Raw genomic sequence first — 19,048 nt, forward strand, 5'->3', positions numbered from 1 at the left:
TCCACGATGTCAGAGGTTTATGTCCAAAAAGGAGACAGAGGAGTCCTATAACTTTATTCAAATAAAGGAAGAGGCCATGGGCATTTGCCATCGGATCTCTCAGATTGTTGGGGGATGAACCCCCTTTTTATCCTAAGTTCCCAGCTGCATCACCTTCTTCCTTTTCCCCATTGGCTGAGGTACTTGGAAGGTACAGACTTCCCAAATCGCCTATTCTATGTCCCCCTCTAATATGCACCCCCCTTTTGTTATAGAAAAGAATGAAAAAAATAAAGCTATTCATAATTCCATTATGTCTTTGTTCTTTTTCTCTAGGTTCAGGAATTTAACACAGCCTTGGCAGAGCAACAGTCCATGTTGATTAGTAACATTTTCTAGAACTAATAGTTTCTTCTGTTATTTCCCTATCTTTAAGTTCCTAGCCCTATCTACAAACAGATTCACACAGTCTGTTTGTAAAGACACATTCATCTTACTCCTTTCAGACACCATGCCTGGGATGGACACCATAGCTGGAATATGGACACTGTAGTTTGAATATGGACACCATAGCTGGGATACATGCCCTGAACACAGCAGAAAGACCCTCACACCCTCACCTTCAACCCATGAATAACCAGCCACAGCTATAAAGAATTTGTCAAAAACCAGCTTTGTCACTGAAACCACTTGAGGCAGAAAACATATTTTCCATGGCTGAAAAGGTCTCATGGAAGAATCTCGTGTCTCCACCCAGCCATGTCGCTCTCCATGCTCCCTCTGGCCATGGGCCCCTCCATGTCCCCTGTGCCAGCCACACACTCCTCAATATGCCCCACACAAGAAATGCACCTTTCCATGCTGGCCCCGGCCATGCCCCCCTGAGCCACCTCAAGCCACATTTACCCCCATGTCCTCTCCCAGCCGTGTCCACCGCATGCCCAGGACACACACTCCCTCCTGCATTAAGATCCCAAAACTGTGCTGTGCTTCCACTTTGAGCCACAGACCCCGTGCTGCATTCCCAGTATACAAGTACCAGATTGGCCACATCAAGGGTCCCCTTCCGTCTTATTTAAAGTAGTTTGTCCTGCTCTAAGCCAGCTGTGCTTTGCGTTGGGGACAGGAGGGGCCTCCGAGCGCTGGCTCGGAAGGAGCGGCCCTCGGTGGGCGGTGGGAGGGGCGGGAGCGCCCGAACGTGCGGACGGCGGGTCACGATTGGCCAAGACTAGGAGCTAGGGGTTGGGCACCGTGAGCTGCGGAGGATGGGAAGTGCTTTTTACACACTCCGTTAGCTCCGTCGGGAGAGGGAACCATCCCGGCTCCTGACTCGTAAATGCACCACAAGGCAACGGCGGCTGCCGAGGGTGTGGGGGTAGCGGTTGGCAGGGCCGAGGGCTGGGGCGGCGGGAGCTTCCCTGGGGGGCTGAGAGCTCACTGAGGGGCAGGGCGGCTGTGGCGCGGACAAGCACTGGCCCAGTGAGAGCTGTCCCTGCGCGGGGGCTGGCAGCAGCGAGACCCCGCGGGAGCAGGGGCTGACCTGGACCCCAGGCGACGGCACGGTGGGGGCTCAGAGCTCTGCTCCGCTCCCGGTGCCGGGGCAGCATGGCCGCACCCACGGAAGTACCCCGGGGAGGGGAACAGGGAGCACGGATGGCTGCCGAGGGATCGCCAGGGGTCGTTTAGGCGGGACAGCCTTGGCCGAGCCCCCGCGGCCTTTCCCCGCCCACCGGCCTTTCCCCGCCAATCAGCTCTCGCTGCCCCCTAGTCTTGGCCAATCGTGACCCGCCGTCTGCACGCTCGGGCGCCCACGCCCCCCCCTCCGCCCACCGAGGGCCGCTCCTTCCGAGCCAGCGCCGCCGCTTCCGGCGCGCCGGGGCCGGGGCCGGGGCCGGGGCCGGGGCCGGGGCCATGGTCCAGGCGTTCGTGCTGCTGGCGCCGGGCGGGCCCGCCGGCCACGGCCCCTGCCGCGTGCTGTACGCGCGCACCTTCGGGACCCCCCCGGAGACCGCCCTCGGGGGTCCCTGGCAGCGCCTTCGCCGCAAGGAGCAGCTGCTCGTCGTGGCCAGGTACCCGGGAAATCGCCCTCTGCAGGAATCCCCTTCCTGCGGATGCTGGGCTCGGTGGGAGCCTCCCATCTCCTGAACCTCCTGGTGCCCTCCATCTCCTGAACCCCCTGGATTTGTGACACCGCATCCCTCTCCTTGAGAGCCGTGATACACCCTTTTTTTGATGGGAGGACTCCTGGGCTTTGCTGGACCCCCAGGGCTGGGACACTTATTCCTGAGAGGAGCCTGGGCCCGGTGGGACCCTCAGAACTGTGGCAGCCCCCTTTTCGGGGGACATGGCTCAGCGAGAGCCACAGGACCATGCCCCCCATTCATGAGATCCGCCCTTGCTGGGGATGCTGGACTCGGCAGGACTTCCGGGACCCTGTTCCCCCAACAGAGGGGTCACTCTGTCCCTGTATGAGGCGGGGGTCCTTTACATGAGGGTCCCTCTTTTCTCTTCCAGGCAAGTGGCCTCGCATTGCCAACTGCTTCAGTCATCCTTGGGGCGCCCATCCTCCCCACAGCTCCCCCAGCTACCTGATGAGCCAGTGTCACTCCAGGATGCTCCAGGGGGTCTTTTCCAGATGCCCCCTGGAGACCCGTTCCCTGAGCGGGTGACAGTAGTCTGGTTATCAGTGCTGGCCCTCGCCTTTGCCTTGGTTTGTGAACCCCAAGAGAATCTGTCATTGGCTGAGATCACTCTGCGGCGCCTGGCTCCCCGCCTGCTCCTCTCCCTGCGCCTCCTCGGCCCCGGCGCTGACGTCGTGCTCCGTCCTGATGCTGCTGATGGCCTCCTGGATCGTCTCCTGCCCCATGGGCAGATGCTTTTTCTCAACGAACGTTTCCTCCAGGCAGTGGACCGGGAGCTGGGCATCAAAGCATCCCGCTGAGCTACAGATGATATTCCCGCCCAACATCCCCAGATATGTTTTGGGGATGAGAGACAAGGGAGGGATCTGACATGGTCACCAAGCCCTAGTGGGATGGATGAGAAAAGTAGTTCTGGAATAAAAAGCAACGAGCCAACTAAGAGCCGGGTTTTAATCCATTTATACGCTGACAGTGTCATGGGAGAGCTAATAGCTATCCCCATAAATCCATCTGGAGCTGGGACAGTTCCATGTTCCTGTGCTGTTTTCCTGCACCGCGTTCTGCACCACTCTGCATGCACGTGACAGGGAGCGGAGGCTCCACGTGGCTGTGAATGGACGCTAAAAGAGGGACCCCGGATTGTGGTTACCCCAGTTGGGCACTGTGGGGCAGGCAGGGGGCCTCTGGCAGGGAGACATGGCTCTGGGATGGGATCTTGCCATGGGACACGGGGTGTGCATCTGGCCCCAGGGCATCAGGGTGTCTGTGTGGGGGATTAAATAAACAGGCAGCAGGGCAGGATGTAGCCGTGTGCCTGGCACAGCAGGGTGGTTGTCCCCAGATGGTGCTGCTTGGGGCCAGGGGACCCATGTGATGCCCTGGGAGGTGGCAGGAGCTGGCACCCACCTCCTGAGCTCTGCAGGGTGCAGTGGGGAGCAGGGTCCTACCCTAGCAGTTTGTGGGTGCTGGGAAATCCAGGGAGCCAGGACCTGGCGTGCATGGCTCTCGCACCAGTGTGCCAGGAACAGGCTGGGCACTGCCAGGCCCTGGAGAGGGGCAGTCACAGGGCCAGACCCCAAAGTGCTTCCCCTTGTAACTGCACCAGTAAAGCTGGAGCACCTGAGAAGGGGTGCTGGGCACTGGGCTTCAGCCACGATGGGTCTCTGGCTGTGATGGGGCATCTCACTGGAGATGTGGGGGTGATGGAGCCCAGTGTGGCATCCCATAGGGAGCACTGAATCTCAGCAGGCAAGGTACCGTCTTCACCTTCCTGTGCGATAGCAGCTGTCATATACTGCACCCACAGCTGGGCTTGAATACAACCAAGAGGCAAAGAGACATTATCTTGGAGTGTTTCAATGGTGTTAGCAATTAATTTTTGATGAGAATCAACTCGAATCCGAATGTATGGGCCATTATTGTGTATGCGCTCATAGGATTCCAGTTGCTGGATTTTAGTATCACCTGGTTTATGGACAGAATTCCCTTGCAAATCAGTCACCTGAATTGGACAAAATGGTGTAGTTTTTTGTGGTGTGATTTACTCTCTACTCTGAGGTGTAGTAGATGCAGGGGGAGTTTAAGGAGATAAAGAATCATCTTTTCCCTGATTATCTGTTGTGGGGATCACCCTGTATGTTTCCATCCCGTGTAAGTCTGCTAGACTTTTCCTGGAATTTTGATCTCTCAGTCACCATATATGGTACCTTTTTAGTAGCAGTTTGCTGACCCTGACCATCATCTGTGTTTCAGCTTTAATTAGGGATCATAATGTTATTTCCTCATCATCAGCTGAAAATGCAAATGTTACATGTAATTTTTTGTCAGAGTAACAGACCCGTTTACTGTCTTCCAACTCCCTCATTGGATACAATTTCTGCAAATGGTCCAGATGCTAAATCCTGCACTGGTGCCTCCTTTCCCAGAGACCCCACTGACCTGGCCTGGGCCAGGCACCACTTGGCTTCTGCTTCTCCTTCTCCTTGATCTCCTCCTGGAGCAAGAGCAGCACCTGCTCCATCATGGTGAGTTCCTGTATTGCACAACCTGCTGGACCACATCATCCAGGATGGAGAAGATCAGCTTATTCAGCCCTTTCCTAAAAGAGGCATCAAAGGAGCACCCAGGAAGGCAGGAGGGAGGCACACCCTGCTTGCAGCACCCTCAGCCAGGTCCCAGCCAGTCTGGTCCCCAGCCAGGACAAGCAGGGACACTGCAGGGCAACACAGTGCTCATGGAGCAGTGGGGGGAGAGAGGCAGAGCCCACTCCAAAACCGTCCCAGGCCCCAGCTGCTGGCACTTTTAACCTCCTTCACATCCTCTGTGCTCCGTAGCCAAGCCAGCTCTCGTTAACCATTACAGCCTGGGCACGGCAGGAGGGTGGAGGTGCCAGGGCTCCTGGGCACCAGGGCACACAGAATCCTGAGAGGTACAGCTGCACCAGCGATGGGCCTGGGTGGCAGAGCTGTCCCTGCAGCTCCACAACCCCATGGCACTCATTAAAGGGGCTGTAGCTGGGGGAGAAGTGCAGACAGGTGGGAGGAGAGGTGATGCTGGGCTCCATTCCTGACCCATCATGGCTTGGGCTTAGTGCATGGCCAGCATTCACGTTATCAGGGTGGAATCCTGCCAGGGATCAGGGCATGCCCCTGTGGCACTGGCAGTACCTCTGCCACATGTGATCCGGGCTGGACTTTGCCTGATGGGGCACTGCCCTGGGCACAGTCCTGCTACAGGATCCAGTGCTGCCCCAGGCACAGTCTTGGTACAGGAGCCTGCCAGTCCCGAGGTTGTGGAGGCTGCCAGCAGGGAAAACAGCCAGTGCTGTGTGGACCCACTGTTAGCCATGGAGCAGAAAGATGTAATCAGGCAGGAGCTGGGAAGCCTCCATGGCATCCCCCTCTTCAAGAGCTTCATCGAGGGCTGGCCACAGGTGAAGGCTTTCCAAGCCCGTCCAGACGACCTGCTCATCTCCACCTACCCCAAATCTGGTGAGTGGTCCTGGAGAAGGGTGCAGGGGGGATGGGGTGACACCAGCCTTTGCAACGCTGTCCCTGTGCTGCAGGCACAACATGGCTGAGTGAGATCATGGACATGATCTACCACGATGGTGATGTGGAGAAGTGCCGACGGGATGCCATCTACAACCGCGTGCCCTTCCTGGAAATGAAGGTCTCCAAAGGGCCGAGTGGTGAGCTTCCCCAGCCCAGCTGCCTGGCTTGGGTGGAGAGGAAACAGAGCCAGGGTGGGGGTGAGAGTGCTGGGGCTCACACCTTTCAGTCCCCTGTGCCACAGGTGTTGAGCAGCTGGAGAATACCCCATCCCCACGGCTAGTAAAGACCCATCTCCCGGTTCAGCTCCTCCCGACCTCCTTCTGGGAGAAGGACTGCAAGGTAACATGGCAGGTGCCCCCTGTTTCTCTCCCCGTCTGGGTTGGTGGGGAGGAAGCATCACTCTGTACCTCCCAAACACATCCTCGGCTCTCTCCAGATTATCTACATGGCCCGCAACCCCAAGGATGTTGTCATCTCCTACTACTACTTCCACCACATGGCCAAGATACACCCTGACCCTGGCACAAAGGCTGAGTTCTTGGAGAACTTCATGGCTGGCAAAGGTTGGGGCTGAGCCACAAGATGCCCACCCTGAAATGCCGGTGGGAAGGACATCCCCCGCTACCCCAGTTTTCAGTTAATCCCTTGACCATATCCCACAGTGGCCTACGGGTCCTGGTACGACCACGTGCGCGGATGGTGGGAGAAGAAGCAGGAGAAGATGCTCTACCTTTTCTATGAGGACATGAAGAAGGTGAGAGTGAGATGGAGGGGAAGGAGCCCTGGTTGCCCCCCAGCTTTTTTGGCAGTCTCCTCATGTCAACCACCCTGCAGGATCCACGACGGGAGGTGCAGAAGATCTTGCACTTCCTGGGCAAGGAGCTGGCGGAAGGAACAGTGGAGAGAATCCTGCACCACACCTCCTTCCAGGAGATGAAGAAGAACCCTGCTGCCAACTATGAAACCATGCTCCCCACCATGATGGATCACAGTGTCTCCCCGTTCCTCCGAAAAGGTGGGGTTTGGCCGGTGGTGGAGGATGTGGGAGGGATGTCCCTGGATTGTATTTCAGCCCCCATCTGTGGGTGCAAATATTTCATGTGTGAGGATTTACCCCACTTATTTTCTCACCCCCAGGGATCTCAGGAGACTGGAAGAACCACTTCACTGTGGCCCAGAATGAGCGCTTCAACCAGCACTACCAGGAGCATATGGCAGGCTCTGACCTCCACTTCCAGATGGAGGTGTGAGGGGCTCATCCCGCTTCCCAGGAGGACTGTGCTTCTTCTTGCTCTCCCAGTGGGGAGGGTGGATCCAGATGGAGATTCTTGCACTAATTCACTTTTCTCTGTGCAATAAATTGTGATAAATGGAGGTTGAGCCATTGCCTGCAGGGAAAGTGAAGGGGGGGGGGGGGGCTGAACCCCCTGAATTCTAGGCAGTGTCTGGGAACACCTTCATGGTCCTCAGGACAGAGGGTGGGCACACAGTGGATTTTTAGCTGGTGATGTTCAGGTATCACCAGGAGTGGGCACCCAAGAACCACCACTGGCCCCTGTCCACTTGGGCTGCACCAGCGAATTCAGCGCTGCCACAGCCCTTGCGTGCACAGGAGCTTTCATGCTTCTGGCTTGTGGCAAGTTTCTTGACAGAGCGGGCGGTGGTGAGGCTCTCTTTGGCCCAGCTGGAGCTTGGCAGCCCATGGTCTGTGGAACAAAGGTGAAGGGAGGCAGCTCCCTGCTGGCATATGGCCAGGTTCAGCAACATCACTGTCCTTGCTGGATAGGGAGCACACCCTGCAGCCTCCAACCTGGCTGCTCCGTGCCCTTGCTCTGGGATGGCTGGAGCAAACCAGCCCCTGTCCCACTAGGCACAAGGGTGTGCTTTGGAACCCCAAGTTCCCCATTTTGCCCCATTTCTGGCCGGTTCTCAAGTTTCCAAGATTGCAGCTTTTTGGCAAGACAGCCTCATGGGGTTGTTCTGTCTCCAAAGAGATGCAACTCAGATCCGACAGCTAAAGAGCAGCAGTGCTATGAGGGGACCTGTTGCACAGGAATAAATCCTTTCCACACATTTATTTAAATGCCACTGGAGATGTCTTCCACTGGAAGATGTGCTTCCCCAGCTCCTGGTTTTGCCTGCCCTGTTTGCACACACAACCAATTTTGCTGGCATATAAACAGCAAAACACCTGAACACCTGCCATGGCATGTCCCATCTCACCGAGAACTTGGCCCTGGGGCCAAATCAGGGATGTTTCTCTCAAGGCTGCCAACAGCTGAGCTGCTGGCCCTGCCCAGCTGCCATCTCTCCTGCCCTTACCACTCCCTCCCGGCTCGGAGATCTCCTGTGGGAAGCAGCTGGGAATGAGAAGCATTTCACCACCAGCGGGACCTTTAAACACTTTTCCCAGAAGCACTTGTGCTTTGCAACCTCGCAAACTTTGGACCCGTATTTGAGTGGAGTAGGGGTGCCACCAAAGCCTGAACCCCACATCCCGCCCGGAAGCCCCACATTGGTGTGAGAAGCTGGGGACATCCACGCAGGTGACTCTTGGATAAGTACAGGATGATGTTCAATCCCCCGGGATGTGGGTTGGGATTTCCTCCCTGTGTTTACCTCTGCGGGTGGAGGGGTAAGCTGTGATTTCCACTCCCGCTACCCGTGTGCGTCCCGGCGGGTGCTGAGCACGGACAGCTCATCACAGGCATCTGGGGACCGTCCCCATCCCCGCTTGCCCGTCCCCTGCACTCCTCCCACCGCAGCACCGGGACCAGGTCGCTCCAGGCTCCTGTCCCAGCGGTGTCCTGCACCCTCCCACCGCCCCGCGCCTCCATCTTCCACGCAGGGGAAGGCAATTAACAAATCCCACCCCGTAAGCGGCGGGCGAAGCTTTGCCTCCTCCCTCCCAGAGTACCCGGAAAAAAGGCAAGTAACCGGGGGAGGGGCTTTGGCCACGGTCGTTTCGGGGTGCCCTGGCCTTCGTAAGCGGAGGGCCTGCCGGGGTGGGGGGGGGCGGAAGTGAGGGGTACAGGGACTCCGTGTCCCCACAAGCCCCCGGGAGATGGAGCGAGACACCAAGCCTCTCTCCAAAAATCACAGCATGGGGATTTTGCAGCTGGCATGTCCAGCGTTTCTATCCTGGCTGGTGGGTGGAAAGGTTTCCTGGAGAGAGTCGTGAGTCCTGCTCCCCCTTCATGTCTCTGCCAAACTCTCACTCAAGCCCCCTGAAAGCAAGGCTTCCCCGGGCTGCCGTACAACGGAGAGATGGGGAGCAAAAAGCAAAGAGAAAGCAGCCTAAAACTCCAGCCAGGAATGCCCGAAGAGCTTTTACTCTCAAGAACAGTGCTGCCAGCTTGGTATGGGCAGCTGCCCACTGCCTGTCTGACCTGAGCCCCCCAGAGCTGACCATGGCCCTCCACACTCCCTGCACCACCACCTGGGCCCCATAATCCCCACAGAAGACAGGTGCCACCTCCCATGGTGCCAGCAAGCAGGGCATGGTTTCCTTCCTATGGCTAGGATGGCTGGGTTCAGCAGGGATTTTGGGGCCCCCAGGGAAGGAGGTGGCCCTGTGATGCTCCTCACTGCCAGCCAGCCCTGCCACATGTCCCTGTTCCTAGCAGGATGGCTGATACGGACACCTACCTGCGGCAGCCCTGGCGCACCGTGTATGGCATCCCCATGGTCCATGCCTTTGCCCTCAACTGGGAGCGGATTGACACCTTCCAGACCCGCCCTGAGGACATCGTGGTGGTCACCTTCCCCAAATCTGGTGAGCATCCCCAGGCACCAGAGAGGGACTAGGCTCAGGAAGAGAGGTAGCAACTTTCATATGCCTGGGCTGGGACCAGGGACATGCCAAAAGTCAACACTGGTAAATGGTGACCATCTGGTGCCTGACATGGGGCTCCAGTGGGAATGGCATCAGCTGGGCACCCAACATCTCCCCGCCAGGCACCACCTGGGTCAGTGAGATCGTGGACATGGTCCTGAAAGGCGGTGACCCAGAAAAATGCAAGCAGGATGACATTGTGAACCGGGTGCCCATGATGGAGTTTGCTGCCCCTGGGAAGTTGCCAGCAGGTAGTGGGGTGGCAGAGGGAGGTGGGTGGCAGTGGGTGGTGGATGGGGACAGGTTTGGTTTTGTATGGGAGGGCACTACAGTGGGATCACTCCTGAGGGAAATCCTTACAGGCACAGAGCAGCTGGAGTCCATGCCATCCCCTCGTGTCATCAAGACTCACATCCCAGCTCACATCTTGCCCAAATCCTTCTGGGAAAACCGCTGCAAGGTAACAGGCTGGAGTGAAAACACTTGGAGGAATCCAGCAGACATAAGGTGGCTGCCTGCCCTGTTAGGACCTTGCAAGTCCCCACATGCCAACAAGCTTTCTGCAGATGATCTATGTGGCGCGCAACGCCAAGGACGTGGCTGTCTCCTACTACCACTTTGATTTGATGAACAAGTTCCACCCACACCCTGGCACATGGGCCCAGTACCTGGAGGAGTTCATGGCCGGCAGAGGTGAGACAAGGCACCCCTGGGTGCATGCAGGGGATCCTGCAGGGGACTGCCACCCACTGGCTGCTCTCCCCATGCAGTGGCATATGGTTCCTGGTACAACCACGTCAAGGGCTACTGGGAACGCAGGAAGGATCACCCCATTCTCTACCTCTTCTACGAGGACTTGAAGGAGGTGATGGGGCGGGGTGGATGGTGGTGTGGGGTCTGGGGGTGGCAGGAGGGGTGAGCGTTGGCGTGTGTCCCACAGGACCTCCGCCGGGAGATTGCCAAGGTGGCCCAGTTCCTGGGGCGGGAGCTGCCGGAGGCGGCGCTGGACACCATCACCCGACACACGTCCTTCGAGGCCATGCGGGACAACCCTGCCACCAACTACAGCAAGGTGCCCTCCGACCTCATGGACCACGGCGTGTCCCCCTTCATGCGCAAAGGTGAGCGGCTCCGGGGGGCCTCTGGCGCACCGTCCCCCCGGCCCCTGCTGAGCCCGTCTCACCCGGCCACAGGCACCACGGGAGACTGGAAGAACCACTTCACCGTGGCCCAGAACGAGCGCTTTGACCAGGACTATGCGCAGAAGATGTCAGGCAGCGACCTGTGCTTCCGCACTCAGATCTGAGGAGACACCGCCGGACGCCCCCCAAATCCTCCCTGTGCTGTGATGGCACTGCTGCCGTGCCAGAGGCTCCTTCCTGTCCTCTGGGACTGCTGGAGAGAAATAAAATGTGCTCCCTAACCCTGCCATGGGTGCTCACTGCCCTGAGCCTGTGCTGATCCCAACCCAGCTGTCCCCCCGGGGCTGCTGTCCTCTTCCTGGGTTGCGGACAAGCAGGTGTCACCCCTCAGCCACTCTGGTGGGAGAATTGCCAGCAGCAGCTCATGGGATCACAGAGGGTTTTTGCAAAACTGCGTGTGGGGGAGGTGTTGGGTGGGTGTGGGCAGTGAGAGGTGTCCTCCCCATCCTCGCACAGCGGGATGCAGCCTGGGACATGTGGGGGAGAGCAGGACTGGTGGGGCTGGAGACGTCCACTGTGGCCCTGCCTGCAGGTCGGTGGCTGCCGGTTTGTCCCTGCACTCGCTCCTCCCTCCCGGCAGCTGCTGGGCTGGCAAACATTATTGCCCTCGGCGCCCTGCCTGTTTCCTTCTCCTTCCCGTATAACCGCTGCAAGGCCGCGAGTCTCCCTGTCCTCTGCTGTCCTCCTGGTGTCACCATCCCGGTGTTACTGTGCCCAGCACAGAGCAGCAGGTCTTAGGTGAGATGGGTGTCCTGGGGTGCACTGTGGGTGTTCTGCCTATGCTCAGCTGCACAGAGCTGCATGCTGTGGGGTCTAGGGTGGTGGTTTTGGGGTACTTTGGGTTTGGGTGCAGTCAGCACCCCTAATCCTTCCCCTTACCTTGGGTCTGCTGCAAAACCCCAGGCACCCAGTTCCCTGCTCCCCTGGGGTGCTGAGGCAAGGGGAGAGGTGCTAGTCTAGCCTATTCCAGTCCTCTGGGTCTGCGTGATACTGGCACACTGTGGGCACCCCTGCCCTTGCCAGGGCTCTGGTTGTGCTCCTGTCCCCACAGTTGGGACCTGTGTCCCCAGCAGTGGGTACAGCAGTGGCCATGGTGACCTCTGGTCTGTGCTCTGGTGCTATCACTGCCGCTCCCTGAGCAGGCACGGTGCCAGGTGACCGGGTTGCCCTGGCTGGTGGCTGCCCTGAGAGACTGGGGAGGGCCTCCCCTCATCAGCCAGCCCTGCCATGTGTCCTTGTCCCCAGCAGGATGGCTGATCCAGATCCCTATCTGCGTCAGCCTTGGCTCACAGTGCATGGCATCCCCATGGTCAATGCCTTTGCCCACAACTGGGAACGGGTCGATACCTTCCAGAGCCGTCCCGAGGACATCGTGGTGGTCACCTTCCCCAAATCTGGTGAGCATCCCCAAGGCAACAAGATGTGCTGGTACTGGGTGGGCAAGTGTGTTGTCCAGCTGAAACCCACTGCCTGGGGGCATGCAGCACATTTGGGGGCTGTCAGGACAGAGTTTTGTGGGATTTCCCTTTTCCCCCATGGCATCTGGTCAAGGTCTGAGGGATTGCCAGTGCTGAGACACCCGATGCTGCCCTGGCTGCTCCCCTTGATGAGTTCTTTCCCCAGGCACCACCTGGGTCAGTGAGATTGTGGACATGATCCTGCAAGGTGGAGATCCTGAGAAGTGCAAGCGGGACATTATCAGCAAGAGAGTGCCCATGCTGGAGTTCTCTGCCCCCGGGAAGATGGCAGCAGGTAGTGAGGTGAGGGGGCACCCCACAGAGGCTGAGTCCCAAGGGTCTTTGCCAAGGGCCCACTGAGGAAGTGCTTTGGGATCCCCCAGGAACGGACCTGCTGGCCACCATGCCCTCACCCCGCGTGGTGAAGTCCCACCTGCCAGCACATATCCTGCCTAAATCCTTCTGGGGAAACCGCTGCAAGGTAATCCCGAACCCTGGTCCCTTCCCTGAGGGGTATTGCAACTCCCCTGTTTCCCTGAGACAGGAATCGCAACTGCTTCCTCCAGCATCCTAAGTGGTCATGGGAGTTCTAGGAGCTGGAGCATCCTCCCTATCCTGGGGGTCCTGGGGATGCCCCTCATACCTCCATGGCTCATCTGCAGATGATCTATGTGGCGCGCAACGCCAAGGACGTGGCTGTCTCCTACTACCACTTTGATTTGATGAACAAGTTGCAGCTGCACCCTGGCACATGGGCCCAGTACCTGGAGGAGTTCATGGCCGGCAGAGGTGGAACAGGGCACCCCTGGGTGTGTGCAGGGGACCCTGCAGGGGACTGCCACCCACTGGCTGCTCTCCCCATGCAGTGGCATATGGTTCCTGGTACAACCACGTCAAGGGCTACTGGGAACGCAGGAAGGATCACCCCATTCTCTACCTCTTCTACGAGGACTTGAAGGAGGTGATGGGGCGGGGTGGATGGTGGTGTGGGGTCTGGGGGTGGCAGGAGGGGTGAGCGTTGGCGTGTGTCCCACAGGACCTCCGCCGGGAGATTGCCAAGGTGGCCCAGTTCCTGGGGCGGGAGCTGCCGGAGGCGGCGCTGGACACCATCACCCGACACACGTCCTTCGAGGCCATGCGGGACAACCCTGCCACCAACTACAGCAAGGTGCCCTCCGACCTCATGGACCACGGCGTGTCCCCCTTCATGCGCAAAGGTGAGCGGCTCCGGGGGGCCTCTGGCGCACCGTCCCCCCGGCCCCTGCTGAGCCCGTCTCACCCGGCCACAGGCACCACGGGAGACTGGAAGAACCACTTCACCGTGGCCCAGAACGAGCGCTTTGACCAGGACTATGCGCAGAAGATGTCAGGCAGCGACCTGTGCTTCCGCACTCAGATCTGAGGAGACACCGCCGGACGCCCCCCAAATCCTCCCTGTGCTGTGATGGCACTGCTGCCGTGCCAGAGGCTCCTTCCTGTCCTCTGGGACTGCTGGAGAGAAATAAAATGTGCTCCCTAACCCTGCCATGGGTGCTCACTGCCCTGAGCTTGTGCTGATCCCAACCCAGCTGTCCCCCTGGGGCTGCTGTCCTCTTCCTGGGTTGCGGACAAGCAGGTGTCACCCCTCAGCCACTCTGGTGGGAGAATTGCCAGCAGCAGCTCATGGGATCACAGAGGGTTTTTGCAAAACTGCGTGTGAGGGAGGTGTTGGGTGGGTGTGGGCAGTGAGAGGTGTCCTCCCCATCCTCGCACAGCGGGATGCAGCCTGGGACATGTGGGGGAGAGCAGGACTGGTGGGGCTGGAGACGTCCACTGTGGCCCTGCCTGCAGGTCGGTGGCTGCCGGTTTGTCCCTGCACTCGCTCCTCCCTCCCGGCAGCTGCTGGGCTGGCAAACATTATTGCCCTCGGCGCCCTGCCTCTGCCCATATAAACTGCTTCCGTCACCCTCCCATTGTCACCGTCTCGGTGACATTGACCCCTCCTGGTGTCACCATCCCGGTGTTACTGTGCCCAGCACAGTGCAGCCGGTCTTAGGTGAGATGGGTGTCCTGGGGTGCAGTGTGGGTGTTCTGCCTATGCTCAGCTGCACAGAGCTGCGTGTTGCGGGGTCTAGGGTGGTGGTTTTGGGGTACTTTGAGTTTGGGTGCAGTCAGCACCCCTAATCCTTCCCCTGACCTGAGGTCTGGCCCAGTTCCGTGCTTCCCTGGGGTGCTGAGGCAAGGGGAGAGGTGCTTGGTCTGGGTGATGCTGGCACACTGTGGACACCCCTGCCCTTGCCAGGGCTCTGGTTGTGCTCCTGTCCCCACAGTTGTGACCCCTGTCCCCAGCAATGGGTGGAGCAATGGTTGTGGTGACCCCTGGTCTGTGCTCTGGTGCTATCACTGCTGCTCCCAGGCAGCCACGGTGCCACGTGACCAGGCTGCCCTGGCCATAGTAGCCTGCCAGGTCTTTGCGCAACTACTTCCTGCCCCAGCAGCAAACTCTCCCACTAATACAAATCATTGGCAAGCTTACTGGGAAAGTCACAGGGAAAGGCTTGCCTTGGGAGCACGAACAGCAAACATGAATGAAAAGGTGGAATGGAGAGAGCAACTCCTCCTTTCTGTGCTGGTGAGCCATTAGATAAGTCCCATCATGTCTATACCCTTAGGATATGCAGATTTGCCCATCACCATAGCACATAGCTTTCCCTGGGAGGTTGGACAGATGCTGGCAAGACAGGAGTGTGTCACATCTGCAGGGAGCTTGGGCAGGTCTGCTGCTGCTCCTCACTGTGATGCCATGATGATTTTTTGCCTTTTATATACCTTTTATATAATTTTATGTATCCTCAGTGTTCTTAGCATGCATACATATAATTCCTTAAGTCCGATAACTTAGCATAATCCTAGTATTCATCCTAGAGGCCTCGCAGTTGGAGGCTGGAAAGCCCTACGCTATCCTGAGAAACCAAGGTCCTCTCAAAAACACATCCTATAAACTAAAATTAAGCCCATCCAGGACGGAATTCCTCGAAATGGGGGAATATCACGCTATTCATTTAAACCTCTCATTGAGAAATCTTTGTTAGATATGCTAATTTACAAGGTCTATAAAATGGGATACGTGATCTGTCGTGTGTGTGCATTTTGGCACATTCCACCTTGGAGAAGTAGTGCACCATAAGAATCCTTATTAAATACCGAGGTAAAAACCCTTTTTTCCTTAACTGTGTCTGGCTCTTAATTTTTAAAACCAGAAAAAGTCATCAACTGTAGAGCTGACAAGGACAGGGTGCAGCACCTACTCTCCATCAACAATGCAGATTCCTAGCAGGGACACCAAGCTTGACCTGAACCTTCTCTAATTTCTTTATTGTTTTGGCTTTGCAGAGTGGAAATGGCTCCAGTGCCAGCCACCCTGGTGTCTGTTATTTGCATGCCAAGGTGCCCCTGCAGCATTTCAGCAGCAGTGAAGAGAGTTGATAAAATCTTAAACTGAACTAAAAAATCCAAATGCAGTGCTATAAACCTAGCCCCTGGTGTTTTCATCCTGCAGTAACAGTGCAGAAGTATAAAGACACAATTTATTCAAGAAAGATGACTGTGGTGAGGCTATTTCATCTCACTAACTTTTGCTGGAGTTTCCCTGTACCCTGGGGATTACAAGCCTTTTACTGAGCACATGCACACGTGACTTTGCAGAATTGCTCAATCCTGTCACTTCTGCGTGTACTCAGGGATGAGCCAACTTTGACATTTTCCCAATATAGTAACCTCCCTTCCCCTTCCCAACCCGCCCCCCCCCCCAAAAAAAAAAAAAAGATAGTCAAGACTTTGAAGTCTGCTTTCAGACCAGAAGCTGCTTCACTGCATTAAGTGAAAGGGAAAGCACAGAGTCATTTGGGGCTTCTTCAGGGCAAAAGCTTCCCTTTTCCATCCTGGCCCCGAGTTTTTGAGGTGCTGGCTGGCATCAAGGTTTTCTAGAAATCGAAGTTCCATGCACACCACAACTCCCAGCCAGCCAGCACAATGGTGAAGAGACCAGTGTGTGGAAAACATTAGTTTGCCTTGCCTAACTTTTGAACGAGGGCCTTAGCCTTGGGAACCCTGTTGTTTTTTAACAAGTCTGGAGGTTGCATCACTGTCGGCAGCACTTCTATTAGTAATGTTAGATGTGTGAAATACAGGCACTTAACACCATCAACTTTCTTCTGCCCCACTTCTCTCTCATTTGCTGGATTTTGTCCTCTAATCCTCTCAAAATGCTTGTCTTCTCTGATCTGAGTGATCTGAGCATCATCTTTAGAGCTGGCCATGGAAACAAGACAAATTTAACTGTTTGGCTCCCCTAGCAATAAGTCTCATTTGCTATGGAGGAATTCAATACTAAAAGGTTGGAAACAAAAACCAAATTCTCATCTAAGTTTTTATCCAGGGAAGCGGTCACAGCACCAAGCCTGACAGAGTTCAAGAAGCATTTGGACAATGCTCTCAGGCACATGGTGTGATCCTTGGGGCTGTCCTGTGCAGGGCTAGTAGTTGGACCTCAATGATCCTGGTGGGTCCCTTCCAACTCAGGACATTCTATGATTCTATGATCTTCTCTAGCCCACATCAACATGGCCTTTCAATAGTTGTTGGAAAAACTTTAAATTTCATATGGGACTTTACAAAATAAGCTAAATTGGCCTGAAAAAAAATCTCACTCAGGATACCAAGGTCTGGTAGTGTGGAGAGACTAGTGAAATTCCTGGCCATAAGGCCAAATTACTGTTGAAATATGCTGGCATAATAGTCCTGGATTCTGAGGATTTAGAAAAAGCCCTGTTGAATATTATGGACAATACTTAAAAATCATTGAGATGCACCTTTAGATTCCTATATTTTCAGGTTATTAAACACTTGTCTAGATCTCCAGAATCAAGGGCCACAGAGCCAACACAGGTAACATACCAGCTTTTGGAAACTCACATAGACAGCAACAACTTTTGAAAACCTCTGCAAACAAACCACAAGATTCACTCTTTGTTCCTGTTGACAGTTTATAAACAAATCTACTACCTAACAAATAATTTTGTTTTGCTACTTGGGACCCTAAAGGGAGTAAAAATGTCTTTTTAGCAGTCAGACACCGTATTTCTTATCTTTAGGATGCAAAGTCCTCCTGAGAACCTAGCTTTGTAATAACATTATAATATAACCTGGCAAGGGAAAGACTATCTCAAATATTAAATTCCCAGAGCCTAACAAAGCAGTGAATAAACACAGAATACATGCCTTGTTGCCATCATCCTGTATTTTATTACTTCCTCCTTTTGAAAAGTCCAGTTCAGAGGGTAACTTACTTAAGCTCCTTCTGCCTGATAACCAATCCCTCTGGAGCAGCCCAGGCACAGAGGAGCAGAGCAGCAAGGAAAAGCAGCAAACTGGTACAGCAAATTGCACCTTGCAACTCAGAGCACGACGTTTATGTACCTTGGAAGACTCTGCTAGGTAAGAGTTTTTTGCTGCATGGCATTTGTTCCCCAAATTGTGTTGGATCGAGTGTATCATTATATGCGTGGGTTTTAGTTGTCATTTTGGCTGCAGGTGGTTAAAGAGCTGCTTCCAGGCATGGTGTTTATATTCAAGGGACAACTTTCCAAGTGACAGCCATCTCAGAAGATGTAGGTTTTGCTCTTTAGCACCGTTAGGGCCCAGAAGAGGCCCAGGCCCATGTTTACACACCCAAACTGAGCCCACAACATGACCAGGTTGGTGGTGATGTGACGCAGGCAGTAGCAATGGACTCCCTGCGTTAAAAATTGTCTGGGAGCAGTTGCAAGCTACCAGTCACCTATGAGAACAAATTGCATGTTATTATTTGCATTATCATCAACCAAAGGATTTGACTTCTCTCAGCACAGAAAATACCTCATTCCTTGGCCTGCTTCTCGCATCACTAGTTCATGGCAAAAATGCAAGGGATTTGTTTTAGTCACAGGGGACTGGCTCCTTTGACAGCAGTGAGGATTTCTGTCATCCTCCTAGCAAAGGAAAGGAGCTCCCTCATGGGGAAACCAACAGGGTAGAAGGCAGAAAGGGAAAAGTGACTCACCAAACTTTTTTTCTTCTTTTCAGAGCTCAGACCAAACACGGTTTATAAAGGCACTACCTGTGCAACAGCAAACTCTCACTTCTGCTAAGAGCACTAGTAAAGAGCCATCAAACACAACACAAAGGTGCAGCACTCCCAACTGGAAGGGAAAATTCCCAGACTATCTAACCCTTGACTCTGCCATGGCCATGAAAACAACTGGCTCAAAGAAATACCTCCAGCTGCTCCTTTTTCAGGTTGCTCTTCTAGAGCCTGTCTTCTGTGGGAAGATACTGGTTTGGCCAACAGAAGGCAGCCACTGGCTGAACATGAATGTAATTTTAGAGGAGCTCATCCGCCGCGGGCACAGCTTTACTGTCCTGACATCCAACGCTTCCCTCTTCATTGAACCCAAGCCTAACGCCATGAAGAAGTTTGAGATCTATAATGTGCCCTTTGAGAAAGATGTCCCTGAGAGCCTGATTAATGGAATAGTGAATCTATGGCTCAACAACAGGCCAACCACCTTGACCTTCTGGCAGTTTTACAAGGAGATGGCAAGACTCTTTACAGGCTGGCAGGAGATGAATAAGATCATGTGTGATGCAGTGCTGACCAACCAAGAGCTGCTGGCTCGTCTGCAGGGGTCTGGCTTTGACCTGGTACTGTCAGACCCGGCCACCCCCTGTGGGGAACTCGTGGCTCTCAAGTTGGGCATTCCCTTTGTCTACTCACTACGTTTCTCCCCAGCCTTTGGTCTGGAAAGGCACTGTGGCAAGATCCCAACGCCACCATCCTACACACCTGCAGCTCTGTCTGAGC

At 55.4% G+C, this 19,048-nt stretch overlaps 4 protein-coding genes across 10 annotated transcripts; all 4 read left to right on the top strand.

The window, feature by feature from the left end:
* The first annotated feature begins 1,851 nt into the window (after positions 1–1,851).
* On the top strand, positions 1,852–3,060 carry AP5S1 (adaptor related protein complex 5 subunit sigma 1). The gene is made up of 2 exons (XM_032109748.1): positions 1,852–2,048; positions 2,494–3,060. Exons 1-2 carry the CDS (start codon positions 1,891–1,893, stop codon positions 2,918–2,920), a joined length of 585 nt encoding a protein of 194 aa, XP_031965639.1. The 5' UTR covers positions 1,852–1,890; the 3' UTR covers positions 2,921–3,060.
* Positions 3,061–3,150: 90 nt separating this feature from the next.
* On the top strand, positions 3,151–7,049 carry LOC116444380 (sulfotransferase 1 family member D1-like). 2 transcript variants are annotated; one of them, XM_032109741.1, is made up of 7 exons: positions 3,151–5,611; positions 5,686–5,811; positions 5,901–6,013; positions 6,111–6,237; positions 6,337–6,428; positions 6,509–6,689; positions 6,812–7,049. In XM_032109741.1, exons 1-7 carry the CDS (start codon positions 5,215–5,217, stop codon positions 6,922–6,924), a joined length of 1,149 nt encoding a protein of 382 aa, XP_031965632.1. In that variant the 5' UTR covers positions 3,151–5,214; the 3' UTR covers positions 6,925–7,049. The 2 variants fall into 2 exon arrangements, with proteins under 2 accessions (XP_031965632.1, XP_031965633.1); XM_032109742.1 differs by having other exon boundaries at positions 5,916–6,013.
* Positions 7,050–8,064: 1,015 nt separating this feature from the next.
* Positions 8,065–10,933, top strand: LOC116444382 (sulfotransferase family cytosolic 1B member 1-like). Of its 4 annotated transcripts, XM_032109744.1 has the most exons (9): positions 8,069–8,220; positions 8,523–8,602; positions 9,301–9,449; positions 9,632–9,760; positions 9,872–9,969; positions 10,076–10,202; positions 10,280–10,374; positions 10,450–10,630; positions 10,703–10,933. In XM_032109744.1, exons 3-9 carry the CDS (start codon positions 9,302–9,304, stop codon positions 10,813–10,815), a joined length of 891 nt encoding a protein of 296 aa, XP_031965635.1. In that variant the 5' UTR covers positions 8,069–8,220; positions 8,523–8,602; position 9,301; the 3' UTR covers positions 10,816–10,933. The 4 variants fall into 4 exon arrangements, with proteins under 4 accessions (XP_031965638.1, XP_031965636.1, XP_031965635.1 ...); XM_032109745.1 differs by lacking the exon at positions 8,523–8,602 and having other exon boundaries at positions 8,068–8,220; positions 9,298–9,449; XM_032109743.1 differs by lacking the exon at positions 8,523–8,602.
* Positions 10,934–11,041: 108 nt separating this feature from the next.
* Positions 11,042–13,693, top strand: LOC116444379 (sulfotransferase family cytosolic 1B member 1-like). 3 transcript variants are annotated; one of them, XM_032109738.1, is made up of 8 exons: positions 11,042–11,449; positions 11,957–12,108; positions 12,335–12,463; positions 12,552–12,649; positions 12,831–12,957; positions 13,035–13,129; positions 13,205–13,385; positions 13,458–13,693. In XM_032109738.1, exons 1-8 carry the CDS (start codon positions 11,172–11,174, stop codon positions 13,568–13,570), a joined length of 1,173 nt encoding a protein of 390 aa, XP_031965629.1. In that variant the 5' UTR covers positions 11,042–11,171; the 3' UTR covers positions 13,571–13,693. The 3 variants fall into 3 exon arrangements, with proteins under 3 accessions (XP_031965629.1, XP_031965630.1, XP_031965631.1); XM_032109739.1 differs by having other exon boundaries at positions 11,960–12,108; XM_032109740.1 differs by lacking the exon at positions 12,552–12,649 and having other exon boundaries at positions 12,335–12,471.
* Positions 13,694–19,048: the final 5,355 nt, after the last annotated feature.

This window comes from Corvus moneduloides, chromosome 5 (genome assembly GCF_009650955.1).
Source record: "Corvus moneduloides isolate bCorMon1 chromosome 5, bCorMon1.pri, whole genome shotgun sequence".
NCBI lineage: Eukaryota > Metazoa > Chordata > Aves > Passeriformes > Corvidae > Corvus > Corvus moneduloides.